At 41.5% G+C, this 15,833-nt stretch overlaps 1 protein-coding gene across 1 annotated transcript in view; it reads right to left on the bottom strand.

Annotated features, from left to right (window-relative positions):
• Sv2c (synaptic vesicle glycoprotein 2C) overlaps positions 1–15,833 on the bottom strand; it is a 139,548-nt gene that overhangs the window by 13,936 nt on the left and 109,779 nt on the right. The window contains exons 6-9 of the mRNA XM_013025245.1: positions 10,868–11,001; positions 10,336–10,425; positions 5,608–5,718; positions 4,901–4,989 (exon numbers count right to left, since the gene is read on the bottom strand). Of these exons, the coding sequence (XP_012880699.1) occupies positions 4,901–4,989; positions 5,608–5,718; positions 10,336–10,425; positions 10,868–11,001 (424 nt within the window). The remainder of the gene's footprint in view (positions 1–4,900; positions 4,990–5,607; positions 5,719–10,335; positions 10,426–10,867; positions 11,002–15,833) is intronic.

The following is a 15,833-nucleotide window of genomic DNA, read 5'->3' as shown; positions in this document are numbered from 1 at the left end:
TGGTTTTATCTTTCTTGCTATTGTTTTTAATGAATTTATAATGTACAATGTGATTTTTTTGTTTCTTTTGTATGTTCTTCCCCCATGGTATAACCCTTGTTTTCACTGTATTTGATTCTGGTGCCCTGCTTCTTGTATATACATTTTTTTCTAATTTGGGGAGGGCAAGGGAAATAATAGAATGCTGAAATGAGGATACAGGTTGACCTATTGTAACAATGAGATGTACAAGACACTATGTTGGAAACAAACTTTACAACTTGGTGGGGGGTGGGGAGAGGGAAGAGTTGGGGATGTGTGGAGGGAAGGGATGGTAGGGGAAAACAGAGGAGGAGGTAACAATGCTCGATAGGAAATGTACTCGTTACCTTACTCATGTAACTATAACCCCTCTGTACAGTATTTTTACAATAAAAATATATACAGAAAAAAATACATGTGTAGAAGGTAGGCTCACACCTGTAATCCTAGCTACTCATGAGGGTGAGATCCGGAGGACTGAGATTTGGAGCCAGCCTGAGCAGAAAAGTTTGAGACTCTATCTCCAAAATAATCAGAGAAAAAGCTGGGCTGGAGGCATGACTCAAGTGGTAGAGTATGAATTGAGCAAATAAGCTGCGCAAAGGTGAGGCCCTGAGTTCAAACCTAGCATCAGAGGAGCTGTCTCCTTTTCCCTTCTTCCTCATTTTCTTCCTATCCTGTGAGGACATAGAGTTCATACCCCCAGAGGATGTGGAAGCAGAGCCCAAGCCCTCAGCATCACCAAACATCCTAGTACCTTGATTTTGGGGTTCCAAGTCTCACTCTGGAAATGTTGAGTAACAAATGCCTAATATGGATAGCTTACCTGATCAGAGGTGTTTTGTTATGGCAGCGCAAATGGACTCTAAGACACATGACATCCTAAGGTCATTCTTATCACAGGCTGATTGAGAAACAATTTCCTAGATTAGTGGTCCAAACTCCTGGGACCCAGGTACCCCGAGCCTTTATGGAATGAACTCTCTTGCGAATGGATGATCTTTCCTGGTTCCTTCATTATTGTGCAACTGTTAACCTGGAGCAGAGCCCCATTTTCCAACGTGGAATATTCAGTAACTATCTGAAAATCCAGGTAATTTCTAGAGTGGCTCTGAGGCAGTGACACTGTGCTAGCCAATGCGAGCCATTCTATGAGCATGAAATACCAGGAGATCTTGAAGGCTAATGTAAAAAAAAAGATGTAAAATTATTCATTCATAATTTTCATACCAATTATGTGTTAGAATACTACTACTTGAGGACAATGAGTTGAATAAAATTAATTTTATGTTTCTTCTAACCTTTGTGTGTTTGTGTATGCATGTGTGTGGTTACTGGGACACTTAAAATGAGATCTGTGACTCAGATTATATTTCTATTGGACAATAATGCTTTAATGTGATAGTTCCTGAAGTAGAGCCCTCGGATCAGTACCCCCGAACGTGGCTCTTTTCTGACTTGATATACAGAGACTCTGGAAGAGGAGGGCCCAGGGGAGTGTTCAGATGTATCTAGTTTGGGAAACCTGGCTCTAGTTTTTATCCTCAGTGACACTTTGCTGTACAGGAAGGAGGGGTTTTTGCAGGGTTCAAATCTTAGTCTTGCTCCTTTTCATTTTGACCAGTTAGCTAAGCTTTAGTTTCCCACACCTCTTAATAGTGGGAGAATGGTAGACTCCAGCTCCCCTGTATGGTTGCCATATTGAATGGTATGTGAAGTGCCCATGACACTGAGGGGCTCAAAAGACAGCATGAGTCATTTCTATCATTTCATGTTCTTTTCATCAGCATTCCTCAACCAGCTGTGCCTCAGCCCCTGCTCTCATAGACTGTGAGTCAGTTACAGTGGTGGCGGTGGTACCATTAACAAATGACTCAAGGATGCACCGTGGATGGCACAAACACTTAAATTTGGCAACAACCAGGGAAAGACATTACCCTGGAACCTACATCAAGGACGTGGAGGAGGTTTAGCTAGTACTTTACTTACGCAGCAAATGTCTGCTGACTGTCTCTTAAATGTCTGGCACCACTGAGGTATCAGGGATATAGAAGTCATAAAATTGAAAATCTGATCAGCAATGAATGTGACCCAGAATGACTCTCCAGGAACCCTTCACACCTTGAGCATGAGACTTCCCTTGGACTTACTTTGTCTTCTTTGTACCTAACTCCCTCTTAACACAGTAGACATCTAATGTAAATCACTTTTTAGTCCTTTTTCCCTTCAAGAGTAATGAATATTTTTAGAAACTAGATTAGAATGACTTTGAATATTCTAAAGCAACTCTCTCAACTTATGAATGCAGGCCAAGTAACACATCAGCATGAACTTCTAGTATCCTGCTTCTCCCTACAGGACTTGCTCCCATGCCACACCTCATCCAGCACTTTGGTAACTTGCCTATCTTAATTTATATCAATTAAGGCATGGAAATTATGATGTCACAATTAGATGCTACGATGCCCAAAGATCCTTCTGTCCTAATAGTGCATCATCTCATTGCTTTTTTCTGAAGCAGCAGACATACTCACTCTAAAGTGAAGATTTCAAGTGTTAGCAAGTAAACCTCATTTTCCCCTTCCCTCCTTCCTTATTTCCTTGTTCTTACAATACGTCTAAGGTTGTTTTATTCATTTGTCAGTACCTATTTATTGAGCTCCTGTTGTAGGTCAGGAATGTGTGTCTGTCTGTCTGTCTATCTATCTATCTATCTATCATCTATCTATCTTTTAAGACTCCAAATCTCATTAATCTTCCAAAGCAGGAAGTCAGAGCTTTATATTTATATGCAGAGTAAAGAAGAGTTTCCCTAAAATTGGTTAACTACTTGTAGAAAACTAAAGCTAGATCCTTATATATCACCCTGCACCAGAATCAACTCCAAATGGATCAAAGCCCTCGGAGTCAAAGCAGCCACTCTGAAAACACTACAGGATGAAATAGGAGAAACCCTAGGTCTCCTTGGCATAGAGACCCGGAAACACAACAAATCAAAGAAAGGTTGGACAAGTGGGATTGCATGAAGTTGCAGAGCTTCTGCATGGCAAAGGACATAGCTAGCAAGATCAATAGAAAGCCCACGGATTGGGAGAAGATCTTCACTAGCCATACAAAATATCCATATCTAAAATAGCCATATCTAAAATATACTTGGAACTCAAAAAGTTAAATCCCCCAACAACAAATCCTCAAAAAAACAACTGCCTGATAAATAAGTGGGCTAAAAACTTAAAGAGAAACTTCTCTGAAGAAAGATGGATGGCAAATAGACACATGAAGAAATGCTCAACCTCCCTAGCCATAAAAGAAATGCAAATCAAAACAACATTAAGACACCACCTCACCCCAGTTAGAATGGCAAAAATCAAGAACTCTAATAACAACAGATGCTGGAGGGGATGTGGACAGAAGAGAACCTTACTGCATTGTTGGTGGGAGTGTAAACTTGTTCAACCACTTTGGAAAGTAGTATGGAGGTTCCTCAAAAGACTCCACATAGAGCTCCGCTATGACCCAGCAATCCCACTTTTGGGCATTTACCCAAATGATCACAAACAAGACCACACTAAAGCTACCAGCACAACTATGTTTATTGCAGCGTTATTTACTATAGCTAAGATATGGAACCAACCCAGATGCCCCTCAGTAGATGAATGGATCAAGAAAATGTGGTATATATATACAATGGAATTCTATGCCTCCATCAGAAAGAATGACATTGCCCCATTTGTTAGGAAATGGAAAGGCTTGGAAAAAATTATATTAAGTGAAGTAAGCCAGGCCCAAAGAAACATAGGTCCCATGGTTTCCCTTATTTGCAATATCTAGTATATGTCTGAGTCAAGCAGAAAAGGTCAGATAAGGTGATATTAGGGAAATGAACCCTAAGATATGTATTCAAATGTTTTTTTTCTTTCTTGCGATTGTTTCTAACGCATTTATAAGATTATTTCTTTGTTGCTTTGTATGTCCCTCCCCCACAGTATAACCCCTGCTTTCACTGTATTTGATGTTGGTATCATTTGTGGAGGGGAAGGGGAAAAACAAGTCGTTTAAATAAGGATACAGGTGGACCCGTTGCAACAATGAGATGTACAAGTCGTTATGTCGAAAACGAACTTTACAACTTTGGTGAGGGGGGGGAGGTTTGGGTGGGGGAGGGGGGAGGATTGGAAGGGATGGGAAGGGAAAACAAAGGAGGAGGCTACAATGCTTGATAAGAAATGTACTCATTATCTTGCCCGTGTAATTGCCCTCTGTACAGTATTTTCACAATAAAAAATAAATAAAAATTAAAAAAAGAAGAGTTTGCCTAAAAGAAGTGTCATAGGGGATAATAACACTGATAAGAGAATAAGGAATATAGAGGGGTTACAATGAGAGGAAGGTAGTTAAGAAGGAAGGAAGGAAGCAAGCAAGGAAGGAAGGAAGGAGGGAAGGACGGAAGGAAGGAAGAAAGGTGCATGTGTGCTTAGGAACAGAGTTGTGGAGAAGGTGTCACCTAGTAGGAACTAAAGGAGGTGAGGGAATGAGGTGGGTAGAAGTGTCTCTAGTGGAGGGTGGGCAAAAGCCTGAGATAAAGACTCCTGACAAATTCAAAGCAGATAGACTGGCGTAAAAGGGCTGAGCAGAGGAGAGGTTGGTGGACAGCCACAGGGCCTTATCAGACTTCTCAAGTACTACTGGTTTATCAACATGGTTTTTGGACTAGATTAAAAATAACACAATTTATTTATAAAGCCATAACTGTATAGATCTAAGCAGAAACCAAATCAAACATTCTTCCTTAGCAGGTAGTATAAGAAGAAAGCATGACGGGGAGTGAATTTGTGACATTTAACACATTTTATTTGCTAAGAATTTAAATATCACTTACCCAAAGGACAGAGTGAACCACACAATCGTTAGCTTTATTGTATTTTCCCTGACTGGGTAGTTGAAACATCTCATAAAAGTCAACCAGATCTGTGGAATATTAGAGAGTTAGTTTTCTTATGCAGTATTAGAGACAACCCCTCATCACATACCCCTCCCACCAAATTATAAAAAGCTGAGGTTTTGTTGAGCTGAATTCATTTCAACTTAAAATGTAGCTGAAAGTAGTCTGGGAAGATGGCTCAGTGGTAGAGTGCTTGTCTTGCATGCATGAGGCCCTGGGTTCCATTCCTCAGCACCACATAAGCAGAAAAAGCCAGAAGTGGCATTGTGGCTCAAGTGGTAGAGTGCTAACCTTGAGCTGAAGAGCTGAGGGATAGCAACCCAGCCCAGAGTTCAGGCCCCACGACCAGCAAAATAAATAAATACATACATAAAATGTATCTGAACGCCACAAGGAACCACAAACACTGGAATTTCTGCTTTGCAGCTTCTTGGAGGCAACAAGTCTTCAAGGCAAGACGTCACTGCCTCAACCCTGGCCTGACACATCCCCTGAATGGGTCTGATTCTAAAGGGATCTACTAGCCTGGTCCTAGTCTGGGAGGCAGGTAACCTCATGGAGGAGACAGGTATAGTCAACCCCTCTCCTGACCATTTTCAAGTGCAAGAAGTTGACATGTGTGTTGGGGCAGAACTCAAACTTACTCCATACAGTTCTGTGCGGATCCGAACGAAACACCTCCTGTACCATGTTCCAGTGTCACTCTCAATTTCAATCAGCTCATCTATTTGCTTAGGGGTTTTGATTTTGTTCACCTGCGGAGAGAACAGAGTGCCATGGGCTGAGGTCTCTTCTCTGAGGTTCCTCAATTCAGGCTCACAATCTGAGTAGGTGAAAACTAAGTCCAATAAAAAATTGAGGGATATTCGTAATCATTCCATCTATATATATGAGACAATTGACATAAGTCAAGATGCAATCAGCACCTAAAGGAACCCAGTAAGACTGAGTAACAGGAAATAGGGAAGTGGGGAAAACTTGTAGTGAAATGATATAAACCCCAAATGGTCTCTGACTCATTACTACAAAGACCCACATTACCAGGTCAACATGAGCATAGATCAGCTTCTGAATTCAGAACTGTATTTCTTGGATTAAAACAGCTGCATGCAATATATTTGTTGTGGAGGAGCGTACTTATTTGATGAATTTGACCCCCTAACCATTGTTCTTACAGTGCTTTCCTATCTAATTTGTATGCCACAGTACCCCTTGCCCTTCCCTCCTTCTCCTCCAGCCTAACTCAGTGCTGGCGGGCACACCCCCACAGGTGTGGGGGCCATATGGCAAGAAGTAAGTGAGTTTCTTTTGCAAATTTCAATGCTAGCCGCTCAGTCACATCCATGAAACAAAGGACAGAGGTTCAGTGTGTAAGCACACCTCTGGCTATGAAAGCCTCCTTTTACTAAGGAAGAGAGCAATGCTCCCAACCAAAAGAACCCAAAAAACAGCAAAGGGGAAGCACTTGGTGGTGGCTTGCCTTTCCTGTTAACCATCCTTGACCTGCTTTTGGCAAGTCTGAGAATCATGGACAAGTTCAGATAAACATATTACCTCATCTGGGATTTGAGTAGATTTTTCTAGAGAGTCTGCCAACATCCTAAATGGCAATTGTATTGTGAAATACAGGTATTGAGACTGGATATTCACAGAGGTGATCATCTTCCAAAATGAACAAAATGTACCAAGGTTCAATCATCAGGTCAGACTACAGCCCATCTTAAAAATGCCTTTTATGAACCAAAATGAAATAAGATAGCATGGAGGGGGTCTTCGTAGTCAGGGATCATTTCACAGGATGGTTCATGTTTTTGTTTTGTTTTCTGTACTAGGGTTTGAACTCAGGGCTCTATACTTGCTAGGCAGGATATAATGCCTGAGCCATGCCTCCATGGAAAAGTAGATTTTTTCAGCCCACTTATTTTTGAGTAGGATCTTCCTTTTTGCTCAAGCTGGCCTGGATTGCATTCCTCCTATTTCCACTGTAGCTGGTATAATAGGCACGTGTCCAGCTTTTTACTGCTTAATATGGGGTCCTTTTGTCCAGGGTGGCCTCAAACTGATCCTCTTAATCTCAGTTTCCTAAGTAGTTAGGATCACAGGTTTTGTGGTGTTTGTTTTGTTTTTCACTATTGGCATTTGAACTCAGGACTTCTCACTTACCAGGCAGGCACTCGGCTGCCTGAGCTATACATACGCCCAGTCAACATTTCCAAGGTTTAACAACTGTAAGGATATATAAGCCACTGAAAATCTTAGATTTCTCCTTATGGTTTAGCGCATGTTAGACAAGAACATTTTTAGTCTGTTGTATGACTGCATAGATCAAAAGCTTTAAAACACTCATTCCTTCCCCAAATCCAATGCCTCCTATTTTATTAAGTTGATTGGCTTTTCCATGGAGAATAAACTATAACTAGAAGATGGAAGGACAGACAGTCCAGGCAGAGGGAATAGTAGAGGTTAGGCCAGGCTGAGGGTTAGGTCTGAGGAATTTTAAGACAAGTATATCTGTAGAAAGGATCCCCAGGCAGTCAGAGACTGGATTGGTAGGTCTTTGGGGCCAGAATGAAGCTTTTTTTTGTGTGTGTGTGTGGGGTCCGGTCGTGGGGCCTGAACTCTGGGCCTGGGTGCTGTCCCTCAGTTCTTCAGCTCAAGGCTAGTGCTCTACCACTTGAGCCACAGTGCCACTTCTGGCTTTTTATTTTTCTGCTTATGTGGTGCTGAGGAATGGAACCCAGGGCCTCATGCATGCAAGGCAAGCGCTCTACCACTGAGCTACTTTCCCAACCCCAGAATGAAGATTTCTATCTTTATCCTTATCTTTATCCTGCTGGTAGAATGGGAAACTATCATGTGTCTTATATCCTGTGTGCCCCTGCACATGTATGTAAGGTAATAGAGATACATTTTGAAAATAAGTCTCTGATTCTTTTGTGCCTTATGTTCATATTAAACCTCATCAAGTCAAAGTCATGCATTTGGGTTTCCTTTCTGGTTCACTTGGCTGCCTTCCTTTACCAAATTGAGATTAAATATTTATTTAATAAATGGCCACATAGAAAATACTCATCTGGGGCTGGGAAAGTGGCTCAGTGGTGGAGTGCTTGCCTTACATGCATGAGGTCCTGGGTTCCATTCCTCAGTACCAACTAGGCAGAAAAAGCCACAAGTGGCTGTAGCTCAAGTTCTAGAGCACTAGCCTTGAGCTGAAAAGCTGAGGGACAGTGCCCAGACCCAGAGATCAGGCCCCATGACCAATGGGGGAAAAAAAGAAAAGAAAAAGAAAAAAAAGAGAAAATACTCATCTGTACAGAAAAATGTTATTGAAGAGAACATTGCTTATACTGTTCAATATATATTTATGCTGTTCATCATTTATACATATCCATTACAAGGCCAATGAATAAACATTTCACACATTAGAATTAAAAGTCTACTGTTCCTGAAAATTGGATCCACTGGCATTTACTTTATATCAAAATCACTGTAATCCACTAAATTTGACTTTTGCCTTGGCTGTCAGGAAACCCAGAGATTTGTTTTATGTTTAGTTACATTTCTTTGATCTTCTAGTCTGTTTTCCCACTTGTTTATTAAGAAAAGTTTTAGTAAATAATTTTATGATTTGACTGAATATCTTGTGTGAGTGAGTGAGTGAGTGTGTGTGTGTGTGTGTGTGTGTGTGTGTGTGTGTGTTGGTTGGTTCTGGGGCTTGTATTTAGGGTCTGGGTACTGTCTTGAGAGTTTTTTTTTTTTTGGGTCCGGTCATGGGGCCTGAACTCTGGGGCTGGGCGCTGTCCCTCAGCTCTTCAGCTCAAGGCTAGCACTCTACCACTTGAGCCACAGCGCCACTTCTGGCTTTTTTCTTTTTGCTTATGTGGTGCTGAGGAATGGAACCCGGGGCCTCATGCATGCAAGGCAAGCGCTCTACCACTGAGCCAACTTCCCAGCCCCTGTCTTGAGAGTTTTTGTTCAAGGCTAGCACTCTACTATTTGAGCCACAGCTCCACTTCTGCTTTTGTGTGTGTGTGGGGGGGGGGCAGGGGTTAATTGGAGATAAGAGTCCTTTGGACTTTCCTGCCCATGCTGGCTTTAAACTGTGATCTTAAGATCTCAACTTTGGGAAATGGTGCTGTGGCTCAAAGTGGTAGACCGTGAGCTTTGAGTGAAAAAGTTCAGGGACAGTGGCTAGGCCCTGAGTTTAAGCCCTGCAACCGCCACCACTACCACCACCATAAAAGGTTTCAACCTCCTCAGTAGCAAGGATTACAGGCATGAGCCACCAAAGCTTGATTTACTTAGTGTAGTAACAACTGTTAAGACCAAAGAATTATGATGGACAATTCCTGACATCTTAGAAAAGAACTATGACTGTTATGAATGTGTGCCTTTGAATCGGTGGAGGGTCACTTTACCAGGAGCCTGGAGACCCAGATTCTCAGTAATGAGGATAAATTCTTAGTGTATCTCATGTAAAATATATATATTGCTGATCTTAGCTTTGACCCAGGGAGACCATTTTTGTCTTTTTTATAAATGCTATTTTTATTCATTTGATAAACTAAGGTACCTTTTAAAAATTCTTTTATTTCCTGTCTCCTTATAAACTATCTTTGTATTCTGACTGCTCCACCCACATGTATATACAAACATGTTTATGAATATATTTTAATATTTGCTGTTATGTGCCAGATATAATGCTAAATGATTTACATACAATATTTCATGCCACCCTTTCAACAAATCTATCAATTAGGCATTATTATAATTACTTTAGAGACAAGGAAATTGAAGCTCAGGACTAGATGCTACTTGTTTAAGTCACAAAGCAAGCAAGTAACTCATTTGGGTTTGACCCCAGATACATCTGGCTTTCCTCAGAGACCATGGGGTACTCTGAATGTGGATGAGAAGAATGTGGAAACAAATGTCAGTGGGGTAGCAGTGGCCTGGGAGAGTAGAGAAGATGGAGTAGAGGATCTCCTCTAATAGCAAGTAAGGAAAATCCGTTGGTGGTCCCTCAAAGCCCCCTGTCTGCTGAGTCTGGAGTCAAAATAAGTCTGAGATGAGTTTTTCCACCCTAATCCAATTTCTCAGGTTGGTGTTATCATTGAATCAGCAACAGAATTCCAAAGTTCTAGACAGGCACAGGGGTTGGCAACCAAGGGGCTCAAATCATCCCTTTGCTTGTCCGTGTAAATAAAGTTTTATTGGAACTTAACATCTGTTTGCTTATGTAATGTCTATGATTGGTTTTGCACTGAAATGGCAGGCTGAGTAATTATGACAAAGACTGTAGAACTTGAAGAGCTGAGAAGATGTGTAGTCTGGTAATGACAGAAAACATGTTCTCTGCAGGGCAGACTCACCGTGAAGACTTTCTCAGGCTGTCCCCGAGCTCTCATGTTGGTGTCATGAATTAACTTCAGAATCATCCAGGCTTCGTCGTGTTTTCCAACCTAAGAAATGTACACATAGTCATGGGCTAGGAGTCAAACATAATGTACTCCATTATTTCCCAGCAAGCATCCTGTGCCACTGTGTTTAGATATGTCCCACTGGAAACATACAGACTATTTGGATATCAGTGAATGCATTCGCAGTTCAAAGATTGTGCCTGTAACTAATTAGAAAGCAGCACCTGAGAATCTGTAAGTCCATGGTCTCTTCATTGAACAAGTTATTTGCTTTTAAGGATGAGCATGATCGTTTTCTGGTTACAAAGCAGCTTTTTGCACATGCAGGTTGTTTAAAGCATGCCTTTATAAGAAGCCAAGCTCTGTACAGCTCCCATAATAGGAAGGAATATATACCTCCCAAAGAGTCAAATTTAAATGATCAAGGACTCTTTCCACTGGAATGTAAGAATGCTAGCTGTGTATTTGTAATAATCAGCATTACCTCCAGCAAGAACCGAGGGCTCTCTGGCATGAATGTGAGGGCCACCACGGAGGAGACACAGGGAAGTGCGCACACGATGACGAAGACACGCCAGCTGTGAAACTGGTAAGCCGAGCCCATGCTGAAGCTCCACCCTGGAGAAGGAGCACAGGAGAGCGAAGGAGAGCTCTGTCAGAAAGCAGCTGGCAAAGGCACTCTACGGGTCTCACCACAGATGTACAAGACAACTCGTACCATCCACAAGGAACGAGCCACAGCAATTACTTATGGCCCGTATCACAGAGCTGGTGAGGGAGGCTCTTGTTAGGAAGGGGTTAGGGTCTAAGGACAGAGTGCAGGTAGGGTTATGTACAGCCACATCTCAAAAGGCCAATATCATCTTTTGGAGAATATATTTTCCGTAGGTCACCATGCTAGGCCTCTTCGGCTGGCTCTCATAGATCACTCTCTACCATCTTTCACCTTGTTGTGTGCCAGGAAATGGCCCTCTGAGACTGTACCACCTACTTGGCTCCTTGTTGGACTCAATAGAGGAAAGCCAGCAAGAACAGGGTGGGGAAGGGGTTGGTTGGGACTTCCCTGGCTTCTTTTCCCTTTCCCTTGGCTGGCTTTGGCAGCTCCTGGATTTGCTTTTGACCCCAGCTCCTGAACAGTTTTAGCCACTCTTTCCTCTGTGGTCCTTGGAGGTAAAGAAGATCCTAGGCCACTGATTCATTGTTGGTTTCTCTTAACAGGTCCTTCATTTTTGTGAATAGTCTCTTATTAAACTCTTTTTTTCCGGTATTACTGAGATTTGAACTCAGGACCTTGTGCTTGCTAGGCAGACACTCTATCACTAAACCACACTGCCAGATATTAATCTCTCCTCAATATTGTCACTGGTTTCTTGTCTAGCACCCAACCAGTACAGTTATCAGGAATTGGCAGTTTTATCTATGTTGTTACATACCATCTAATAAATAGATTGAAGAAATTTTAAATTTTATAAGAGAAAATTTAAATTGCTACATACAATAAAAACAGAAATTTTGTTAGAACAAATAAAAACAACCACAATGGGGTACAAACATAAATCTCTTCAAGAACAAAAAAGCTAGCCAGTGTTTAGAATGATTATGAAATATTTGAAAGCAAAATTCCATCATGGTTCTTAAGGATAAACAGTATCAAAGCCAGCTTAAAAAATGAGGATAGATAATGACACATGAGGAAGAAATTTAATTTGTAGCAAAGCTTGGCATTTACAAAGCCTTCTGTGAGCAAAAGTCAGGTAGTGTACAACCCATCCCCAGGAGAGCCATGCAATTATTCACTGTTTGCTCAGGAGCCTCTCGAGATTCTTGACATGACATCAACTTCCTCAAGGCCATATAACTGGAATCATATACCAGAATCAAGACAGAACCATGCATCTATATGGCCCTGTGTGAGTGTCCATTCCCTCATTGAGTTGTTGACCAGATATAGATAGCAATGACATACTATATTAATCATCCATTAATATTTTTATGAGAGCTTAATATATGGATAATATGAGGAATGCTAAATTAATGATTCCATGAATTTCCTTTCTTATAGCAGCCTTTAAAAATGTTAACGAAAGGCCAGGTGACTGTGGCTCATACCTGTAATCCTAGCTATTTAGGAGGCTGAGATCTGTGGTAGGATTCTTATCTTCAAAGAACCACCAACAAAACAAAACTGGAAATAGAGCTGTGGCTCAAGTGGTAGATTGCTTACCTTGAGCAAAAAAGCTCAAGGACAGCGCCTAGGCCCTGTGTTCAAGACCAGCACACACATACAAAGGAAGTCAATGAGGGAAAGCTTCCCAATACACGTGGAATCATATACTATGATAAGACTACATGAGCCGATCCCTGTCCACCTATCTAAGCTCATCTTTACCAGCTGGTCCTACAGTTCCTGTGGTCCAGTCCATCAACCTCTTTTGGTTTTTCTGAATGTAGAACATAATCCCATTCCTGGGCCATGCTTTTCTAAAAATCTCCTAGAAGCACAGACATGCATTTGAAAGGACGCTGGCATTTCAGATAGCTTTTTTGAGTTGTGAAGTAAGGGGTTTTACTTTGTTTTGGGTATATTTCATCCTTAGTGGGGTCCCCCAGTTGTCTTCTCCATTTGCTATTTCCCTGCCTGGAATGCTCTACCTGAATATTTACATGACAGCTGTTTCCTTAACACCTCTAAGACTTGGTTTCAAGTCATCTCCTCAGTGAGGCCCACACTGAATTCCACCCTATTACTTAGGTTTGTCTTATTGCCTAGACAATACTTACCATTATTTAACTAACATTTATTTATTTGTTTACATGCTTCTTTTTTTCTTTTTGTTTATGTGGTGCTGAGGAATCAAACCCAGGGCCTCATGCATGCAAGGCAAGCGCTCTACCACTGAGCCACCTTCCCAGCCCTGTTTACATGTTTCTTATCTGTCTCTCCCCACCAAGAAAGTGGGAGCCATGAATTCTCACCAGTATCTCTCCAGTGACCTAAGAAAGCCCTGGCCCAGAAGAGCAGCTCTTTAAATGTTTGCTTAATGAACACACACAAAAACTCTGTGTGTGCATTTGCATGTATGTGCACAATCACTGCAGGCTACCAAGACTATTGGGACTCGGGTTATCTTTGCTTCTTTTCTCTTTCCTTTCCTTTCTTTTGTTCCTGAATCCACACAGCAGAAAAATAACCTTACTTGACTTTTTAAAATTAAAATTCTAACTTAGATACAGAGAAAGTACTTCTCCTTTTAGGAACATAGTTCTATGGACTGGACAAATTTGTAGCTATACCACCACTATCACAATCAGGACAGAGGACAGTTCTATCAGTTCAGAACATTCACTCCTGCTCTCTTTTGGAGTGAATTCTTCCTCTATGCAGGATCCTTTCCAACCACCCATCTATTCTCTGAACCTGTAGTTTTTTTCTTTTCTGATCATCCACATTTTAGACCCTGTAGTTTTGTCTTTGCTGCAATGCCATATGAATGGACTATGTAGCAAAACACATTTGAGATTACATTACTGACACACAAAAAGGATGCATTTATCAGTGGTTTGTTCATTTTCATTGCTGTGTACTATACCACTGCGTAGTGTATTAGAGTTGATATATCAACTCACTGCAGGGAATGTTTCCAGTTTAGAGTGATTATAAATAGAGCAGCTAAAACATTACATACAGGTTGATGTGCTCTGTGTAAATATTTTGATGTAGGTTAATTAGATCATATGAAAAGTTTCTATTTAGCTTTATAAGCAACTGCCAAACTGGAAACTAGAGGGGTGACTCAAGGTGGGGTTCCAGCTGTGAGCAATGAAGCTGAGAGAGAAATCCAGACTCAGAGGCCAAGTTCCAGTACCAGCAAAACAAACCAACAACCACAACCAACAAATAAACTGCCCAACTGTCTCTCATAGTGGCTGTATATGTCATCTATGAGAGTCTAGATGCTGTATTTTCTTCCTGTCAGTTTTTGCCAGTGTAAAAACTAGCCCTTTCAGTAGTTGTCTAGAGAGAGCTCATCATGATTTTAATTTGCATTTCCCAAAGGCCTAGTAATATCTTCATTTACTTTTTGTTCATTCTTTTGTACTTTTACTGGGTGCCTTTATACACCCACTGCAATGTGTCAGACTGATTACCCCTTCCTTAGATGAGGTGAAGGGCCAGAAGAAAGGGCAGATTTGTTGACAGGACAAACACAACTCCTGGTAGGGGAGGTTAGAAAGAAGCCCAGAGGACAGATGAGATGGAGCTATCTGTTCATCCCAAGCAACCTTTTCTAAAGAGTTCTAGCCACATATTTTCTTCTCTAATTTGGGTCTTTCAACAAAGATAACAAGTTCCAAGTTTATAATGTCCAACTCAGACAGAGCTAAAACCAGTGCTTAAGAAGTGAAGATAGCTGGGTGCTAATGGCTCATACCTGTAATCCTAGCTACTCATGAGGCTGAGATCCGAGGACCCTGGTTCCAAGCCAGCCTGGACATGAAACTCTTATCTCCAACTGACTACAAAAAAAAAGCTGGAAGTAGAACTATGGCTCAAGTGGTAGAACACTACCTTTGAGCAAAAAAAGCTTAGGGACAGCACCTAGGCCCTGATTTTAAGCCCCAGGAAAAGGGGAAAAAAGTTGAAAATATCAGCCAGGAAGAACTAATGACCATTTTCTATTGCATCACAAGCAGCTGACTTGGAGAAAGGAGGAGAGGGCAGGTGTGGAAGGGCATCCTTTCTCCCTCAGGACAGGAGCTGTCAGGGTAAAAGACTGATGGTCCTTACCCTGGAGCCCAAATGGAACAGAGACACTATAAGGGTCTTAAGAAAAGCCCTTTAGGTGCTTTGCAGACTGAAAATACCACTCTCAATTAGTAAAAGCATGAAGTGAAATACCAATCACCCTCATTACTCAGAATGAGCCATCAGGAGCCCTCCTGAGCTCCATTTGATGGCACAAAGTCTACACCACAGAAAAACCCAAAAGTGGAGTGAAGAACAGGAAGGTGAGCTCTAGTGAGCCGTATTTGGTCGTTCTTTTCAATCCTCATGTGTCTTTAGGCAAAGGGATTGTTTTAAATGAACCTTGTGGTTGGCACTGGGCCTTTTTTGTCTTAAAAATATGATTCCTACAACATTGATGGTTCTCATTGTCCTTTGGACTTTGTTCAAATATTCATTAAACTGTCATGCTATGGGATTTATCTACAGATAATGTAAATTCCATGCAAGGAAGGACTCAATTAGTGTATTACAGAAAGATGTTACGGCCCACCTCTAATCACTGTGGCACTAGTAAGAGTGTGATGTGTCTCGCATAATAATCAAGGTCATTTGCCAGCTTGGCAGAAGCCAGCTGCCTCCTCAGTTGCCTGGCTGTTTTTTTTTTTTTAATGTGCCAAGGCAAAAGTAGGTAATGCATTGATTCCAGTGCCGACCATCTTGT

The sequence above is a fragment of the Dipodomys ordii genome, unplaced genomic scaffold (assembly GCF_000151885.1).
Source record: "Dipodomys ordii isolate 6190 unplaced genomic scaffold, Dord_2.0 Scaffold83, whole genome shotgun sequence".
NCBI classification, from domain to species: Eukaryota; Metazoa; Chordata; class Mammalia; order Rodentia; family Heteromyidae; genus Dipodomys; species Dipodomys ordii.
The sequence above is the reverse complement of the archived record's forward strand: the minus strand, read 5'-3'. Positions and strand labels throughout refer to the sequence as shown.